Source organism: Callithrix jacchus, chromosome 2 (genome assembly GCF_049354715.1).
Source record: "Callithrix jacchus isolate 240 chromosome 2, calJac240_pri, whole genome shotgun sequence".
Classification (NCBI taxonomy): Eukaryota; Metazoa; Chordata; class Mammalia; order Primates; family Cebidae; genus Callithrix; species Callithrix jacchus.
Genome location: NC_133503.1, coordinates 75,767,588 through 75,785,384, shown reverse-complemented (window position 1 = coordinate 75,785,384; position 17,797 = coordinate 75,767,588). Strand labels below are relative to the sequence as shown.

The 17,797-nt window shown below is 53.0% G+C and overlaps 1 protein-coding gene across 2 annotated transcripts; it reads left to right on the top strand.

The window, feature by feature from the left end:
• Positions 1-1,906: 1,906 nt before the first annotated feature.
• On the top strand, positions 1,907-7,133 carry IL13 (interleukin 13). 2 transcript variants are annotated; one of them, NM_001267754.1, is given in 4 exon segments: positions 4,235-4,415; positions 5,441-5,494; positions 5,745-5,849; positions 6,195-7,090. In NM_001267754.1, coding segments are annotated over 4 exon segments (399 nt in total). In that variant the 5' UTR covers positions 4,235-4,283; the 3' UTR covers positions 6,303-7,090.
• The last annotated feature ends 10,664 nt before the right edge of the window (positions 7,134-17,797 follow it).

Sequence of the window (17,797 nt, the reverse complement as noted above, 5' to 3'; positions counted from 1 at the left end):
ACCCAGGCTGGAGTGCTCATGCCGGTAATCCCAGCACTTTGGGAGGCCAAGGCAGTGGCACTGCAACCTCTGCATCCTGGATTCTCCAGCCTCAGCCTCCCAAATCTGGCTAATTTTTGTATTTTTAGTAGAGTTGGGGTTTTGCTATGTAGGCCAGGTTGGTCTTGAACTCCTGACCGCAAATGATCTTCCTGCCTTGGCCTCCCAAAGTGCTGGGATTACCGGCATGAGCCACCGCGCCTGGCCAACATTTTCTTTTCTTTAGCTTACATCACTATAAGAATACAAAGGTTTCAAAGTGGTTCTAGATTTCTGCACTTCTGGAAGACAGGAGGCAACGTCACAGGCCTATATAATTCTGAGAGAAAAGTGTTTCCTGCCTAAAATTCTATACTTAACCAAACGTCAAATTCAGTTTGAGGGTCAAATATCTATTTTGACATGCAAGTTCTCAAAACATTTACCTTCTCCACAGCCTTTATTTGAAAGCTATCAGGGATGTGTTTCCCCAAGAAAGAAGGAAGATCAGAAACTCAGAGAACCACGCATAGTGGTGAAGGGAGTTCCCAGGGCAGTGGTGACAGACCCGGGGATGACGGCTGTGTGGCAGGTTGGGGCAGTGCTAGATCAGAGCAGGCCAGACGGTCTGACCTCCTAGCTTTCTTAGGAAGATGAACTGTGAGAAGAACTCATCAAATTTCTTGAAAGTAGTTTTATATACGTGGTCGAGAGTTTAGGGTTCCGTCACTGAGAGGAACACAGAAAACTAAGAACATGGAAAAACATGGTAATTATTAACTCCAGAGGTAAAATGTTTTGAAGAAAAATAAAAGTAATCATAACCAACCATGCCTCACCTGTGAATATATTAGTATAATGAGGCAAATGGTATACAAGGCTTTTGACTGACCCAAATTATGATCTGTATTGGTAAGATGAGACGAAAGTAAAGATGCATGTGGAAGAAGGACAGCAAAAAGGAAAGAATGAAATATTCACTGTAGACAACAACACCTACATCTGCAAAATCAAGAAATAGCAACATAGGTTTAATTAAGAAACATGGAGGAGGCTGAGGCAGGAGAATTGCCTGAACCCAGGAGGCGGAGGTGATCGCGCCATTGCACTCCAGTCTGGGTAACAAGAGCGAAACTCTGTCTCAAAAAAAAAAAAAAAGAAAGAGAAAGAAACATGGAGGGAGATAAAGAGGTTTCTCTGGATAAGAGGCTTGGAGAGGGGGAGGCTACTTGTCAAAAGATGGAGAGATCTGAGTTTTTACCCTACTTACAAGCTAACAAGCTAGCATGCCACACTTCACAGTTTCGTGGATGTTGGTGGAAGACACAGGATTCTTGCATCAAAGGCAAAGATGTTTATTATGCACAGTAGTAGTAGAGCATGAACATTTTTGTTCCCTGAATGCCAGTTCTCACAGGGAGATGCAGAGAGGGCCAGCTGAAGCCTGTACAAGTGGGTTACTTTACAGGAGAGGAAGCATGAGCTCCGGGAACCTTAAGTTTTATACTGGGCAGTAAGTGCACGCGCCTTTCACTCCAGAGGAAGGCGCTATCTCTTCCAAGTCTGTTTGCAATATAAAAAATCTTTAAAAGACAGTAAGGGACAGAGCAGGGCAGTCAGTGCCTCACTCACAAGAGGAGCAGCAATGCCAGAGGCCTATAGAGCACGATTCCCATTGCTGCGGTTTTACATAATCAACCTTCTTGACTTTTAAAAGTATCTGCATACATAACTTTCCTAAAAATAAAATCTAAAAAGTTAAATCGTTTCACTTGCTAAAACAACTCTCTCATGCCTTACTCCTCCTGACTGGGCATCACGTCTTTGCCAAAGGAGACCCAGAGTCCGGAGAAACCCGAAAAAGCAACCTCAGCTTTCCTGAATCCTCGTGCAGGGTGAGCTGGTCCGCAGAAAGGGCTGTCCCAAACCCAGCGCACGGCCCTGAGCGGGTTGCCCACGCGGCGCATTGCAGGCAGGTGCGAGCCACGTGCGGTAAGTGCCTGGAGCAGCCCTTTGGCAGTTAAGTTTTGTTACAATTACCCGCAGGTGAGTGGAGCCCCGCTGACAATCTAGAAACAAGCGACAGACCCTCTGATGTACCCAGCTGGCCGCATCTCTCCGCATGGCCCGCTGCGCCTCGGTCCCCGGAGGCCACCCTTGGGGTCAAGGGCTGCTGCTTGGCCGTGCCCGCGGGATCCTCCGGCCTGGCACAGCCCGTGCTGGAGCTGAAGTGCGCGCCTCGGCCCCTTCGCTGCTCCCGCCCCTCTCCAATGCGCGCGGGCGCTCGGGGCGCCGTGGGTCAGCGTGGCGCCAAGGGCCCGCGTATGCAGCCAGCCCCTGCCCTGCCTGACGCTTGGACCGCCACTTCCACCTTTGTCGCCCCCTCGGCGGCCTCCGCAGCTTCCCAATGGGCCGGTCTACGGGTCTATCTTTGCCACCGCCAGAGGCCGCGGAGGAGGGGGCCCCCCGCCGCTCAGATCCCGCTTATCGGGCCCATCTCGCGTTATATAAGGCCGCTCCACTATCTCCACGGGCCATCGCCACCTCAACCGCCGCGCCAGCGCCTTCTCCCATGCGCGGGGGCGCTCCTGCCCACCGCTCCTGGCAGGGCTTTTGGTGGCCGTGGGGGGCGTTGACTCACCCGGGCTCTGGGAGTTGGACAGCCCAAGGTGGTTCCCCCATCACAGAGACCCTATGGCATCTCCCATGGGCTCTCTACTACAGATAAGAAAGCTGAGGCCTGTAGAGGGGTCACACAGCCAAGTAGTGGCAGTCCAGGCATGGGGGCCTCGAAAGGAAGGGGCAGGCTCTGGGAGTAAGGGCCAGCAGCTGGGCTGGGAAGCTTCGAGTGTGGACAGAGAGAGGGTGAGAGTGATGTTCCTTGTGGGAAGAGAGGGTGGGCAAGGCTGGGGTGCCCGTGAGTGGGCATCCAGCATCCCCTGTGACAAGGGTCACAAGCACACCCTGTGAGGAGCTTGAGCCACCTTGAGGACAAGGACAGAGGGAGGCTGAGCAGGCAAAGAGGGGAGCTGAAAGGGGAGGCGCTGGCTGGGGAAGGAAGTGGGTAAGGGAGAGATCTTGACATCAGCACCCAGCAGGCAAATGCTGTGGCCTCTGTTGTGGGGGTTTCTGGAGGACTTCCAGGAAAATGAGGGAAGAGCAGGAAAAGGCCACATGCCTGCAGGGTGGGCTGCAGGGGCCAGGCCCAGGAGCTGCCCTCCACAGCACTCATTCTGCAGAAGGGAAACTGGAGGCTTCCAGAGGGCAGGGGCTGGTCCTGCAGAGACTGGTGGGCAAACGGGATCACCCCAAGTTCCAGTGGCACTAGGAACACTTAGAATCTCTGACCTGGACTAAGGTTGCCAGCCTGGCCCAGTTAAGAGTTTCCCAGCAGGATGGCCCATGCACTTTAAATTAAAGGGGCAGACACAGGTGCACACTACTCCCAGCCACTCTAGAGGGTGAGGCGGATGGATCCCTGAGTCCAGGAGCTGGAGGCCAGCCTAGGCAGGCAACATAGTGAGACCCCATCTCCAAAAAACTAAGAAACAAATGGAAAACACCAAAAAAGGTCCCAGGAGGACCTCTGAATCTGTCTGGATCTCTCAGTGGAGACCTGGAAATCTGAACTTTGACAATCCTTCTCTCAGTGGGACCAAGGAGGAACTAGGCAAGCCAGAAGTGAACTTCACTCTTCTATTGCCGGCTTGAATGTATCCAAGCAAGTATCACTTAGGTAATTTAAGAGACAGGTTCATTTAAAAAATAAAAACCCCCAAATTCCCACAGCTGGTAGACTGTGGTCACAGTCACAGTGCATGAAGACTATCTGCCCAGCACTTCCGGTGACCCAAAACGGTCTGAGGACAGGAGCTCAGAGTTGGGTCAGCTGTCACGTTCTCAGGGTGGTCCCAGGCAAAACTGCTGGAACTCAGGCCAGCATTGCAGATGCCATGCTGCTCTCAGGGCCCCTTGTCTTTCCCCGGAATTAAACCCACCCAGATCTTGGAAACTCTGCCCTGGACCCTTCTCAATAAGTCCACGAGAAATCACTTTCCTTTATGCGACACTGGATTTTCCACAAAGCAAAATCAAGATCAGTAAAGATGTGGTTTCTAGATAGTGCCTAAAATGCAGAGACCGGGCTATGAGGCGTCACCACTGGGCCTATAAAAGCTGCCACAAGAGGCCAAGGCCACAAGCCACCCAGCTTAGACCAGCCTGTGCGTCTGCTCCTCAATCCTCCCTTGTTGGCACTGGGCCTCATGGCGCTTTGGTTGACCATGGTCATTGCTCTCACTTGCCTCGGCGGCCTTGCCTCCCCAGGCCCCGTGCCTCCCTATACAGCCCTCAAGGAGCTCATTGAAGAGCTGGTCAACATCACCCAGAACCAGAAGGTGAGTGTCGGCCAGCCAGGGTCCTAGCTATGAAGACTCCAGGGTGGGTGGTTCCCAAGACGGTCATGAGCAGGCTGGGCCTGGTCCTAAGATGCCTGTAGGTCAGGAAGAATAACCATGGACCAGGACCCAGCCCAGCCATGGGGGAGAGAGGAGGTGGGCTGGGGGTTTAGCACTATGGATGGACCTATGAAGGGGTTTGGCAGAGTCTTGAGGGACCACCTGTTCTGGCCTGGCCCTGCCTCCCACTGCCAGCTCCTCCTCAGCCATTCCTGAACAGAGGACAGCAGAGAAGGGCCAGCACCCTCCCAGAACCATGTGGCATTTGCCAACTGGATTTTGAAGCCATGTTCCCCAGCACTGTAGTAGGCTCGCTCTTATGGGAGGATCCTTTAGGAGAGTCCGCGCCTTGCCCCACTGGTAACAGCTCACATGTCTGAGCATTGCTTACACCAGGCCTGGTGCAAATGCTTTACATGTCATTTCAGCACCACCAGCCACCTCAAGAGGGAGGTACAATGAACCCATTCTGCTAAGGTGCAGTGAGGTTAAGTGACAGAGGCTGGATTCAAGCCAGGCCCGGCCAACACCAGAGTGCCTATGCTCCTAACTGCAGAAGGCAGGGCACTCAATGTAACAGACCCCTACCACCTCCCATCTGATTTGTCTTGGTCCACAGTGGCCCAGGCCACCCCTACTTCACTCATCCCCACCCTGGCCCTTCCCACAGGCCCCTGTCCTCCTGCCCTGGCTATGGCAAGCCTTGCATGCAGCTTGTCCCTTACTAGTGGTATCACTCTTTTTTTTCTCTCAGCTCCAAGACCCTATACAATGGGTCCCTGTCCCCACTCCCACTGTTCAAAGCAGAAAACGAAGCTCAGGAACGCTGAGGGGCTGCCAGGCCTGCCTCTGCGCCACACCAGGGATGCGTGTGGGGCCTGAGCTGGTGTAGACTTGGCCTGGGCTGCCGGGGCAGGCCCATGACCCCTGCCAGCACTCTGCTCACTGTCACTTTCCTCCCGCAGGCCCCCCTCTGCAATGGCAGCATGGTGTGGAGCATCAATATGACAGCTGGCGTGGTAAGGACCCTTGGGTGCTGGGGAGGATGGGGCAGAGGCTTCAAGCCTTGGGCTTATCCTCTCTGAGCCTCCCTCCCATGGCTGGGGGTTCCACTGAAGCTTCAATTGCTCTCCTCCCTTCCCCCATAATCTAGGCCCTTCCCACCACCCAGACTCACCTGCACCAGGCATATCAGCCTCATCTTCCTGCAGACTCACAAAAGGTAGCCACTCAAGCAGGCCCTGACCCCTCGGTGTCCCCTTCCCACAGTACTGTGCAGCCCTGGAATCCCTGATCAATGTGTCAGGGTGCAGTGCCATCGAGAAGACCCAGAGGATGCTGAGCGGATTCTGCCCACACAAGGTCTCAGCCGGGGTAAGGTTCCTCCCAACCTCTCACCCCCAACATGGACCCCCTCCTGCCAACCCTGGCCTCACCCAGGGGAAGCTGGCTGAACATCCAAGGTGTGTGTCCACTCAGGGGTGGGGCCATTGTGGCCGCAGGGACATGGCTTTGGAATTTACAGAACCTGGGCTCAAGGGCCCCTGACGCCTACCTGGGCCTCAATTTCCACATCTGTACAATAGAGGTACTAACAGTATCCACCTCCTGGGGACTTCCTCGAGGACTGAATGAGACAGTCCCTGGAAAGCCCCTAGTTTGTGCGGGTCATCCTGGTCTCTGGCATCTCACTCATGCACTGACCTCTTTGTCCTGTAGCAGTTTTCCAGCTTGCTTGTCCGAGACACCAAAATCGAAGTGGCCCAGTTTGTAAAGGACCTGCTCAGACATTTAAGGAAACTTTTTCACCAGGGAACGTTCAACTGAAACATCAACGCATCATTATTTGCAGAGACAGAACCTGACTATTGAAGTTGCAGATCCATTTTTCTTTCTGATGTCAAATGTCTTGGGAGGTGGGGAGGAGGGTTAGGGAGGGGGTGAAATTCCTTAGCTTAGATCTCAGCCTGTGCTGCCTGTCTTCAGCCTTGCCGACCCCAGGCTGCCCCTTGCCCAGGGCTCAGCCTGGTGGGCCTCTGTCCAGGGCCCTGAGCTCAGTGGGCCTGGGGATGATGTTTCCCTACACCCTCCCCTTCCCTAGAGCACACTGCAGCATTACAGTGGGTCCCCCCTTGCCAGACATGTGGTAAGAGAGGGGACCCACTTCACACAGAGGCAACTGAGGCAGCCAGCAGCTCAGGCACATTTCTTCTTGGTCTTATTTATTATTGTGTGTTATTTAAATGAGTGTGTCTGCGTTGGAGATCGGGAGACTGTGGCTGTTGGCACTTGAAACCGAACTAGGGTTCAGAGACTCGGGGCCCAGCACTAAAGCAGTGGGCACCAGGAGTCCCTGGTAATAAGTACTGTGTACAGAATTCTGCTACCTCACTGGGGTCCCGGGGCCTCATCCGAGGCAGGGTCAGAAGAGGCAGGGGAACAGCCACTCCTGTCTGCCAGCCAGCAGCCAGCTCTCAGCCAACGAGTAATTTATTGTTTTTCCTCGTATTTAAATATTACATATGTTAGCAGAGTGAATAATATATAAAAGGGTACCTTGAACACCCAGGGTGAGGTGTGTACACTAGGGGGAGGGGACATCGAACAAGTTGTTTCATTGACTATCAAACTGAAGCCAGAAATAAAGTTGGTGACAAAGAGGCCCGATTGTATTTGTTTTTCATTTTGGCCTTTGGGGACGATGGTCTGTGGTCTCAAGACTCTGAGGAGCTCTTCAGGAGGCTGGCAGGTTGGAGGAGAGGACTTGGATAGATTTCAGAGGGGATGGGGTGTAGTGACCTGGGCTGAGAGCAGAGCTAGCTCCTGGTGGTGGGGACGTGGCCTGGAGGAAGCGCCACCTCTGTCTGCTGTGCCAGTGAGGACAGGGAGGCTTGGGCAGGCTGTCAGGGTTCAAGGAGGGCATCAGGAGCAGGTGGGGACCCAGGAAGTCTCATGATCACAGCTCCTGAGGACTGGCCAGCTGTGTCTGGCACCACCCACACATTCATGTCTCCCTCACAACCTGGGAGGCCGATGAGGACTGTGAGTCTCAGAGAGCGTGGGCGGTTGCCTAAGGTCACGTCGCTTCTTCCTCACTGGGGTCCTGGGGCCTCAGAGCCTCATCTGAGGTAAAGGAGCCATGCTGAGATTATGACCCAAAACTGGCTCCAACTCCAAAGCCCACACACTTAACCACACTGCCTATTTCTGTCCAAATGTTCCCTGGCCTGAATGCAGTTTTTCCCTCTGTAAGACTGTCATCAACTGTCCGGGCCTTCTCACTGACGGGGAGCTCACTACCTATTTTTGAGGGGCAGCCCACTGCATTTCTGGACAGCTCTCACCATTAGGGTGCACACTGGTGCTGCCTCTGTGAACACGGCTCTGACTAGGCCACTCCTCAGCAGTTCTTGTTGCCTCCCCTTGGCCCTGGACAGCAGCTGGAGTGCAGGGACCAGTGGGCCTTACCAAGCCACAGTTCCAGGCCATGCCCATCAGCAACGCTTTCCACTGTGACTCTCTGGGAGATGCCCAGGGCAGAGGGTGACTCCAGGATGGGATGCCTTTGCAGTGGGTGGTGGGTCAGCAGGGACCAGTCTCAAACTTGGAATGACAGGCAGGCACCCTCCCTGGGGAGCCCAGAGCCCCATGGGAACACCACAGTGATGCTCAGAAGTCCCTGAAGGCAGCTGCCCTCCACTGTTCATGGCTGTGTCATTCACGTAACAGCAGAGGACATGGCAGGGAGTTGGCCAAGGGGCCAAAGACGGCGGCCAGCTACTCCAGAACCACTCACTTTCCCCAGGGAGAGGCAAGGGAAGAAGGTGAACCCAACAGTGCAGGGGGCAGGGGACACTTGGCCCAAAGAAGAGAAGACTGTGGCGGTGAAGAGGGTGGTGGGACAGGACTGGCTCTCTGGTGCCAAGCCTATGAAGTCCCACCACATTTGCTGAGGGAATACCTGCGGGGGCCACTGCAGCAGACACCTGGGCTAGTGACAACCAAGATACCACATGCTCTCAAGGGCTAGCCCCAGAAAGAACTCTGTAGAAACAACAGAGGGTCTGTGTGTAGCGGGGCTGGGGGTTGTTTGTCGTCCCTCGGGAGGGCCTCCCTCTGGAGGTGAGCAGTGGCTGGCCTCCATGGAGGGCAGGACAGTCTCGGAAGCCAGGGAAGGTGGTGGGAGTTGGGTCTTTCTTCTCCAACCAGGGCCTAGGGTTGAAGCTGAAAGAATATTTATAGAGAGTATGACTTTGTCAACAGGACCCAGCAGTCCATCCCCTAGTAGCATCATCTTTGACCCATGTCCTCTCTGTCCAACTAAAGCATTGCCCTGCCTATCTAGAAAGAAGATGGAAACCCTTCCAGTGGAATTCCACGTGACTCCCTCGAAAACAAAGACTGGAATTGAGGCTGATGTGGGGCAGGGTTCCTCAGGATCCTCCAAGGCCGGGCTCTGAGTCACACATTCAGGACCGCCTTCGAGGCAGGTGCACAGTGCGGATGGCCGTCCCGGGCCCCGCCACTAGGGGTCTGCAGCTCACCACATCCTCAGCCACTCCACAGCTCCTGTCCCTCACACCTTCCAGGCTGCCCCCCAGGTAGGGGACCTGTGGTCATTGGCAGTGTACCCTGAGTTGGAGAGGGTGTGGGGCCCTCCAGGGATGAGGGACGCCTCACAGAGTCACAGAACTGAGCTGCAGCTGGTGGCCACAGGGAGGGGACCCAGTCAGGAATGAGAAAGGAAGAGAGAACAAGGTAGGGTTAAGTGTCAGCGACTGTGACAGTGGCTGGGAACCTGGCTCCCTGGAGACTGACCCCGGCAGAGTTTGCTGGGACTTTTCTCTAACCACGTGGCCTGAGTTCTTTCATCCACAAGGCAAGCCCTTAGCAGGGCTCAGAGAGACGGGGGTTGAGAAGGGAGAAGAATGCTGGGTGAGTGGGAGGAAGACGCTGGCCATGGGGCCCAGGGCGGGGAGCCCCTTGGCACCCCGGGAACCCCAGCCCAGGAGGTTTCACTGGAAGAGGGGCTGGGGCTCGAGTGAGAAGTGAGACACACACAAGTTTCCGGTGAACTCGCACCAAACACCTCAGTTTGCTGCTCAAATGAGGTGTCAGAAAACGTTCCCAGTCATTTGGCAGGTTTCTCTGAGGCTGGCCCCGTCCTGCGCAGGGCAAGGAGCGGGCCCTAGGAGGACCAGGCCAGAATCTTATTTCCTTGTGACCGGGACAGCACTTGAAGCCTGGCCTTCCCCTGGCCCAGAGGCTTATCACTTTTTCATTATGGTCAAAGGGAAGTGTCTTCCGTTTATGACCATCTAACTGGCCCATTGTAACACACTCCAAACCTGTCCCCAGAAGAAGGCCAGGCTGGGGCAGCCTGACTACGTTCTAGACAGGACAGCCTGGCTGGGGACATGCTGGCTGGCTCCTATTTAGCCTTTCTAGGGGTCCAAGCTGGGGTCAGAACTGCTGGCTGTCTCCACAGCTGTCCTCCCACACTCATAGAGCCCCATTATCTTCATTCAGTTCTCAGCTCCACCCAAAAGCAAGAGGGTAAGGGTTTGCAACAAACTTTCCCAGATCAACTGATTTCTCGGCAGCAAGGGAGGGCCCCATGACAAAGCCATTTGAAATCCCAGAAGCAATTTTCTACTTACGACCTCATTTTCTGTTGCTGTCTCTCCCTTCCCCTCCACAGTACCATTTCTTGTGGAAAGTGATTCGCTCACAGCATCGTTCAGAAACACCCTCAGCCACGTGCTGTGTGCCTGGGCAGATGCTGTTGTGTGGTCAGAGGTGACTCAGGCACCAAAATTAAATACAGCAACTCTCATCAGCTCTGCTCTCTGCATGACTATGGACAAGTGTGTGGGGGCTGGACACCATTTCCCCAACCTCTCAGTCAGCCATGGTGTCCCCTGGAGACCTGCAGCCCGGTGGCCTGTTGACCACACTGTCCACGACTCCCTCCCCAGACCACAGCCCTGGGCCAGCTGTGGTGATGCCACATTGGAAAAAGCAATTTTTATTTACTCTTCTTTCTTCTGATCTGTTTCACGTATTTTCTATAATTAGCATGCATTCATTTTTCCAATGGGAGACTAAGATAAATTTCATTTTAAAAAAAGCAAAAAGAACATGAATGTGATGTCTGCTCCATGGAGGGAGCAGACTGAGACAGGCCGGTGAGGAGGCTGGGCTGCGGTATCCTCCGGCCGGACCAGCACTAGTACCCCTCAGACCAGCCTAAGTCCTCCCCAGGGAGCCAGCCCTCTTGGGCGAGAAGCGGGGTCTGCAAGGGACTGCAAGGCAGCCCCTCAGCCAGGCAGGCTCCTCCCACAGGCTGGGTGCTCTTGGACCCATCAGATCCTGCACTGCCAAATACAGGAAGGTGCTGTCTTCTTGGAGGCCTTCGCCAGGCCCTGGCCTGCCAGGGTACAGGAGCCAGTGGGAGTGGGAAGGGAAAGGGTGGGCCGCCTGTCTAGTTCTGAGGCTAAAGTGACATCCACACTATGGAGACAGATGGAGCATTCCTGCAGCCTCCTCAGCAGCTCTGCCTCTCTTAGGAGAAGGACCTTCCACCTGCTTCTGAAAGGCAAGAGAAGCCAGCAGGCTGCAGAGCCGCTTCCCCACAGCTCCACAAAGCCGGAGTCTACACCGCTGCCTGCCTGCAGCAGCTCCCTCTGCCCTCGGTTCCTGTGCCCTTGGATGGCGCCCTCCATGGGTCTGTGCTCTGGGTCCCATTCCCTCCCCTCTCAGGAACACAGGCAGAACATACAGCTGGGGGCTCAGGGTGAAACCACCCCTACCTTCAAGCCCCAGCTGTGTCCCTGACTTCTAGTGTTGTTACTTCAGCCTAGTCTTGTTGGCGCCATGGAAATGGAGCTCCACTCATTCATTCAGCAAGTATGGATTGATGCCTTGCCTCAGTGCCCCTAACCAAAACAAGGTTGCTTCTAGCAGGGAGACAGAGTAAGCCAACAAGAGAACACCCAGTGTGTCGAATGGTGGTGACCACTACCAAGGGCAAGAGCAATTGGGGCTGCAGAGCAGGGAGGGCGCTGTGTTATGTGGGAGGTTGGAGAAATCCTCGCCTTGAGAACAGAGATCTGGATGAAACAAGGGGAGTTGACAGCCACACACAGATGGGGGCAAAGTTATCCAGGCAAAGGGAACTGCAGGTGCTAAGGTCTTGAGCAAGAGCAAGCTGGGGATGCCCTTCTCAGCACTCATGGGTGGCCAGCGGCAAGGGCAGCAGGAGCCCGGTAGGGCCTCAGAGGCCAGGACTGGGCTTCACCCTATGTGGGATGGAGTAATGTGGTCTGGCTCACATTTTAACAAAGTCACTGTGGCTGCTGTGAGGAGAACAAAACGTAGGGGCAAGGATGGAGCAGCAAGATGAGCCTGGAGGCTCCTGTAGAGATGCTAGTGGAGAGCGATGGTGTGTGGGGCAGTGGAGGGGAGAGAGGGAGTGTGTGAAAGAGATACGTACACATTATACGGGTATTGTATATATCATTTACTTAAACAGATTATATACTCTATAAAGTATATAAATCTATAATACACAAATGTGCATATATTATATGTTAACGTTATTTAAATTTGCTACACAACTACATTTTTAAAATCTTCTGTAATAGAAAATTTCAAATATACACAAAAGTCACTCCCAGGCATCCACTGCCCAACGTCAACAATGAGCAACTCATGGCTAATTTTATCAATTTTGTTACATCTCTACCCCCACCCTTTCCCCACCACCATCAACCTGAGATGTCACATGAATGAAGCGAGAGGTCTTGGGGCAGCCTGGATGTGGGCGTGTAAGGTTTCCCGTGTTGCATGTGAGCAACTGCAAGGATGGAGCTGCCACTTGCTGAGCTGGGGCAGCCTGCGCTTGAGTGTGTCCCATTCAGAACACAGCTGTCAACTACCTCTGCAGCCTGTAGCCCAACGCAGCTGCCCTCCCTGGTGCCCATACCGAGTTCCACCTCATCTGGCTCCTTCCTGTGCCCCCAGTGCACTCAGATACCTTGTGAGGCACTGATTATCAACTCGTTGCTCCATGCAGCAATGCACATCTGCTCTTATCTAGCCTCACCTACGAGGAACATCGCTGTTGCTGACCACTGCTCCTACTCCCTGGGCCTCTCTCACGCCTGGATTCCATGCCCTGCCTTGCCACATTCTAGTGTCATGGCTCATTTCTTGTCCCCTGTCTTCTCTCACCCCTGGCAGTATTGCCAGGTCAACAGGAGCGGAGGAGAGCCAGGGTGACACCATTTTTAAATCAACTCCATCTTAAAACTAGCTAGGCATATTCCTTGCCAGTCACTACCCATGGTCATGAGATGCTTACGCCAAGGAAGCAGTTTAGTCTCGCCTGCAAGGACAAACTCCCACGACAGCAGAATGTCTGGGCGTCCTGCTCTCTCACAACAATATATGCTTTCAAGGTAGTTACAGTAATGCTTTCATGTACTTACTCACTAAAATGCCAAGGATAACGTTCTATAAATCAACAAAGTACTAAATTTTGTGACACCATCAGTCCACCTGCACATAGACATAACTTAGCTTGGTTTTGCATAGACAAGACCCCCATATAAGAAAAACTTTAAGCAAAGATGAGGTGCTCCTGCTCATTCTTTCTGAGGACACCCTATTCTGTAACTGAGTAGCTTTCAATAAACCATCCCTTCTTTACTGCACTCCACGACTAGCCTTGAATTCCTTCCTGTGTGAGATCCAAGAACTTTCTCTTGGGGTCTCAATTGGGACCCCTTTTCTCCAGCAACAGCAACATGGTGTTCTTCCCCAAGGCTTAGTCATCCTCCCTGTCTACTGCCTCTAGGCTGGACCGTCCCCCATGCTCAGAGCACCAGCTGGTGGTTCCCACCCGAGGCCTGCCTGCCACCCCTGCCTCCTCCCCAGCCAGAAACCTGAGGCCACCTGCAACCTCCTGCTCTCCCTCGCCCCCACATTTAGTCACTTCCAAGTGCTCCTAATGAGGATGGAGGTGGTGATGGTGATTGCTGGCATTTTCTGAACGCTTGTGATATGCCTGCCAGTCACCATACCACACACTTCATATTTGTCACCGACTATAGTATTCCCTTCCCCCTGCAATCAGCTCAGTCTTACAGAAAAGGCTGGACAGGGGAACTTTTCCAAGGTCATCCATAGCTGGGATTCAGAACCAGCCAGGTCCTGTGGGCCCTAGGACACCAGGTCTTACCCTGGACACTGTGCTGGGCCAAATGACTCGAGAGCCCATAGTTCTCCCTGCCACCATCCCACCCGATTCTTGCCAGCTGCCTCTGTGATGGGTGCCTGCGATGCTCTGGCTGGATCCCCTCAGCCCATGCTCCCCTGTGGGAAGCCATCTCTTCAATGCCCCCTGGCCTTCCATGCACTGTCCCCTGCCCACACTCACCCCACCCTGCAGCCCCTGCCCCTGGCTAAAGCTGGCTCATCCCTAACGCTGCTTAAGGTGCACAGAGAAGTCTCACCTTTTTCCAAGACCGAGCCTGTGGGGGATGGAAAGCACAGGGATGGCTGGGATAGCAAGAATCAATGGATGAGGCCCATGGAGACTGGGCTGCATTGCGTGACCTGCATTCCTTTCTCCCAACTGAGTGCCACGTTTCTGACTCCTTTGAAGCAAGCCTCTGACTTCCCCAATTAGACGAAGGCTGTTCAGCTGTGGAGGGGAGGGTGGCAGATACTATCTTCCTGGCCCTTCAGGCTGGGGGTGTCCTGGAGCCGGCTCACTGTGTGGGAGGTTGGTGGAGGAAGCAGCTTTGGGATCCCAGCACTGCAGCCTCAGGGGTGGCTCGCCGAGTGGGTCAGGTCTTTAGGGTTCTGGGCCCCACCTGGAGCCTGCCTCTCCAGCCTGTCTGACATTTTTATGAGTGTGTAGTTTCCTGCATGAAATCCTTTCCTGACTAAAACACCCACAGCAGTGTCTGTTCCCTGCAATGATCGCTGCCGCTGACCACTGCTCCTCCTCTCTGGGCCTCTCTCACACCTGGAGTCTGCGCCCTGCTTTGCCACCTTCTATCTAGTATCATGGGAATGCCCTGGCAGGCTGCAGTGTGTGGACTGTGACCCACCAGAAACAAGGACAGCAATTCAAAGGCTAAGAAGGAGGCAGGTCCAGGAGGAACCTGTACGGAGGCCCATCCAGCCAGACCTCCACTGCCCTGTCCAGACTTAAGCTTGCCTAATAGATGAAGCATCAGTCATTTCAGCAACTCGAGATATGAGTCATCATTATCATCATCATAGCACTCACTGTGTGTCAGGCACTATTCTAAATACTTAAAAACTTTAATGTAGTCATTCCTCAGAGCCACCACATGAGACAGGGACAGTTATGACCCCCATTTCACAGATGAGGCTGAGTAGAGTGCCCAAGCTCACTCAGCCAGGAGGCACAGCAGCCAGGCCTGATGGACCACCTGGACCCAGCGTCTGCTCTCTTAGCCGCCGTGTGCTATAGCAGCCTCTGTTAACAGACACCCTTTCTGGATGTCACATGCCAAGTACTTTCCATGGAACCACTCACTTGCTCCTCACAAGGAAGAGCCACATTATTCCCATTTCACAGGTGGGAAAACTAAGACCCAAAAAGAGCTAATGATCTACCCATGGTCACAGAGTTGACAAAGGCTCATTTGCTGGACTCCAAACCCGAGCTCATAACTGCTATGCTCCAGGGCCTGCAGGGAAAATTCTGCATCCACGGAGGGGCCAGCGCTGGTTCTCAGCTCTCACACAAGGGAGGAGGAGGGGCCTGTGTCCAACACACTCAGAGACTGCACGGTCTTCAACCTCCCTCCTGCACTTTGGTGCCCATCCCACCATACCCTGCCCAGGCACTGCCCATGACCCTGCAGGCTCAGAGGCTCCTTCGCGGCAGGTGGAGACCACCACCCTCCTCTTTGTCCCTGACAGTGCAGGCACCCACCTTCCCGATCACTACCCACCTGCCACACCTGCAGCTGCCGTGGTGCTGTCCCTGCAGGGGAGGATGGCCTATCTTCTCTTTTTGCTCTCTGAGGAGACTTCTGGTCACTCTCTAATGTTCTGGACAGTTTATCCTTTCATCTTAGTCCTCACTTCACCACTGAAACAAACAAAACAAGCTGGATTCTGCTTCTGAGCTAAAGGTACCCACCTAATATTCCCTTTTCATTCACCAGTTCTGCCCCCAGAGCCTCAAGCCCAGTGTCCGTCCTTTAGTGGATGCCTAGAAAAACACCAGCTGGACACATAAATGGCTGTTCCACTGTCCCCCAGACACTCCAGAACCCTGCCCTCTGCACTAGCCCCTTTTGCACCCCAACTCTCCTTGAGAACCTATTTGGCAGAAGCCCTCCAGTGAGTCTGCAGCTTGACGCACTTACCCCCGTGTTAACTGGAACTGCCACTCTACTTCATTCTACATAATAGTTCATTGGATTCAAAGTCTCCACCTGCTGTGGAAGCAACCACCTGCTCTTCTCATAACTCTCCCCAGTCTATGAAGTGAAGAATTAAACTCTACCCAAGAAGTCTGGCCTTTGTCCTGGTTCCTGGGAAGTCCCACCAGCTACAAACCCTTGGAGTAAAGAAAGAATGTGGCTGGTTCTTGTCAGCAATTCCCAGGAGATAGGCTGAAATTCCTAGGGATTTCTCAAGTGACAGGAGTATCTTGTTATTCATAGAGGGTCCAAGAGTTTATGTGAGTGAAGTGACTCATGGTGGGCCCTAAGTAGTTTTTTATGACAATAAAACTGTGGAGGGGCTGGCCACGCCACTGAGATTCTGTGATATCAGCCTGGCCTCCTGAGGTGGACCTGAAATATGAGTTCAACCCAGTAGCCAATGAGTCCATCAACCACACCTAGAATAAAAACTGTGGACCCCAAAGCTCAGGTAACCTCCCTACTTGGAAATACTCAGCATTTTGTCACACATCAAGGTGCTGAGAGGGTGATGCCTCTGACGATACATGGGGAAGACCACAAGAGCTTTGTGTTTGGGCCCCTCGCCATCTCACCCCTGTGTTTCCTATTTTGCCTGGTTCCGATCAGAATGCTTTTGCGATGATAAAATTGTGGCCTTATGTCCAGCACTCTCCTGAGTTCTGTCAGTCATCCTAGTGAATTATGGAACATGAGGGGTAGTGGTAACTCTCAGATTTGCAGCCAGTCAGTCAGCAGTGGAGGTAGGCTGGGGACACCTGAATGCGCAACTGGTATCTGGAGCGAGGGCAGTGTTGTGGGGGACCGTACCCCTCACCTGTGAGGTTTGGCTCATCTCAGGTGGTTTGGCATCTGAAGCCACTGCATTTAGTTTGGTAACCTCGTTGCCTGGTCCTAATGGAAGGATCCTAAATATGGTCTAAGGACCTTTCTGATACAATTATCCAGATTTTCTCCTTCACAGAACTTGAGACACTGCAATAAGATCCAAAGCTCTATATATAGAGAGCTCTCTCTCTACACACACATACACACACACTCACACATACACACACATACACATGCACACACACAGTGAAATACTATGCAGCCTTAAAAAAGAAGGAAATCCTGTCATTTCTAACAACATGGATGAACCTAGAGGACATTATGCTAAGTGAAAAAAGCCAGGCACAGACAGACAAATACCACATGATCTCACCCATACGTGAAATCTAAAAAAGCTGAACTCAGGGCTCAGGGAGGCAGTGAGTAGGATGATGGTCACCAGGGGCTAGGAGGGTGGTGATCAGGAAGATATTGGTCAAAGGATATACAATTTCAGTTGGAGGGAATAAGTTCAAGAGAGCCATTGTACAACATGCTGACAACAGTTGATAACCATATCCCGTACACTTAAAAATGAAGAGAGGCCAGGTAAGGCGGCTCACACCTGTAATCAGCAACTTGGGAGGCTGAGGTGGGTGGATCAACTGAGGTAATGAGTTCGAGACCAGCCTGGCCAACATGGTGAAACCTCATCTCTCCTAAAAATACAAAAAATTTGTCAGGCTTAGTGGCACATGCCTGTAATCCCAGCTACTCTGGAGGCTGAGGCAGGAGAATCGCTTGAACCCAGGGTGTGGAGGTTGCAGTGAGCCAAGATTGTGCCTTTGCACTCCAGTCTGGGCAACAGAGTGAGACTCCATCTCAAAAATAAATAAATAAATAAATCACAAAAAAGTTGAGTTTAAATGTTCTTACCAAAAATAAGTAAGTGTAAGTATGTGAGGTACTATATATGTTAATTAGCTTGATGTAGCAATTCCATAATGTATGCACATTTTAAAACATTATATCATATAC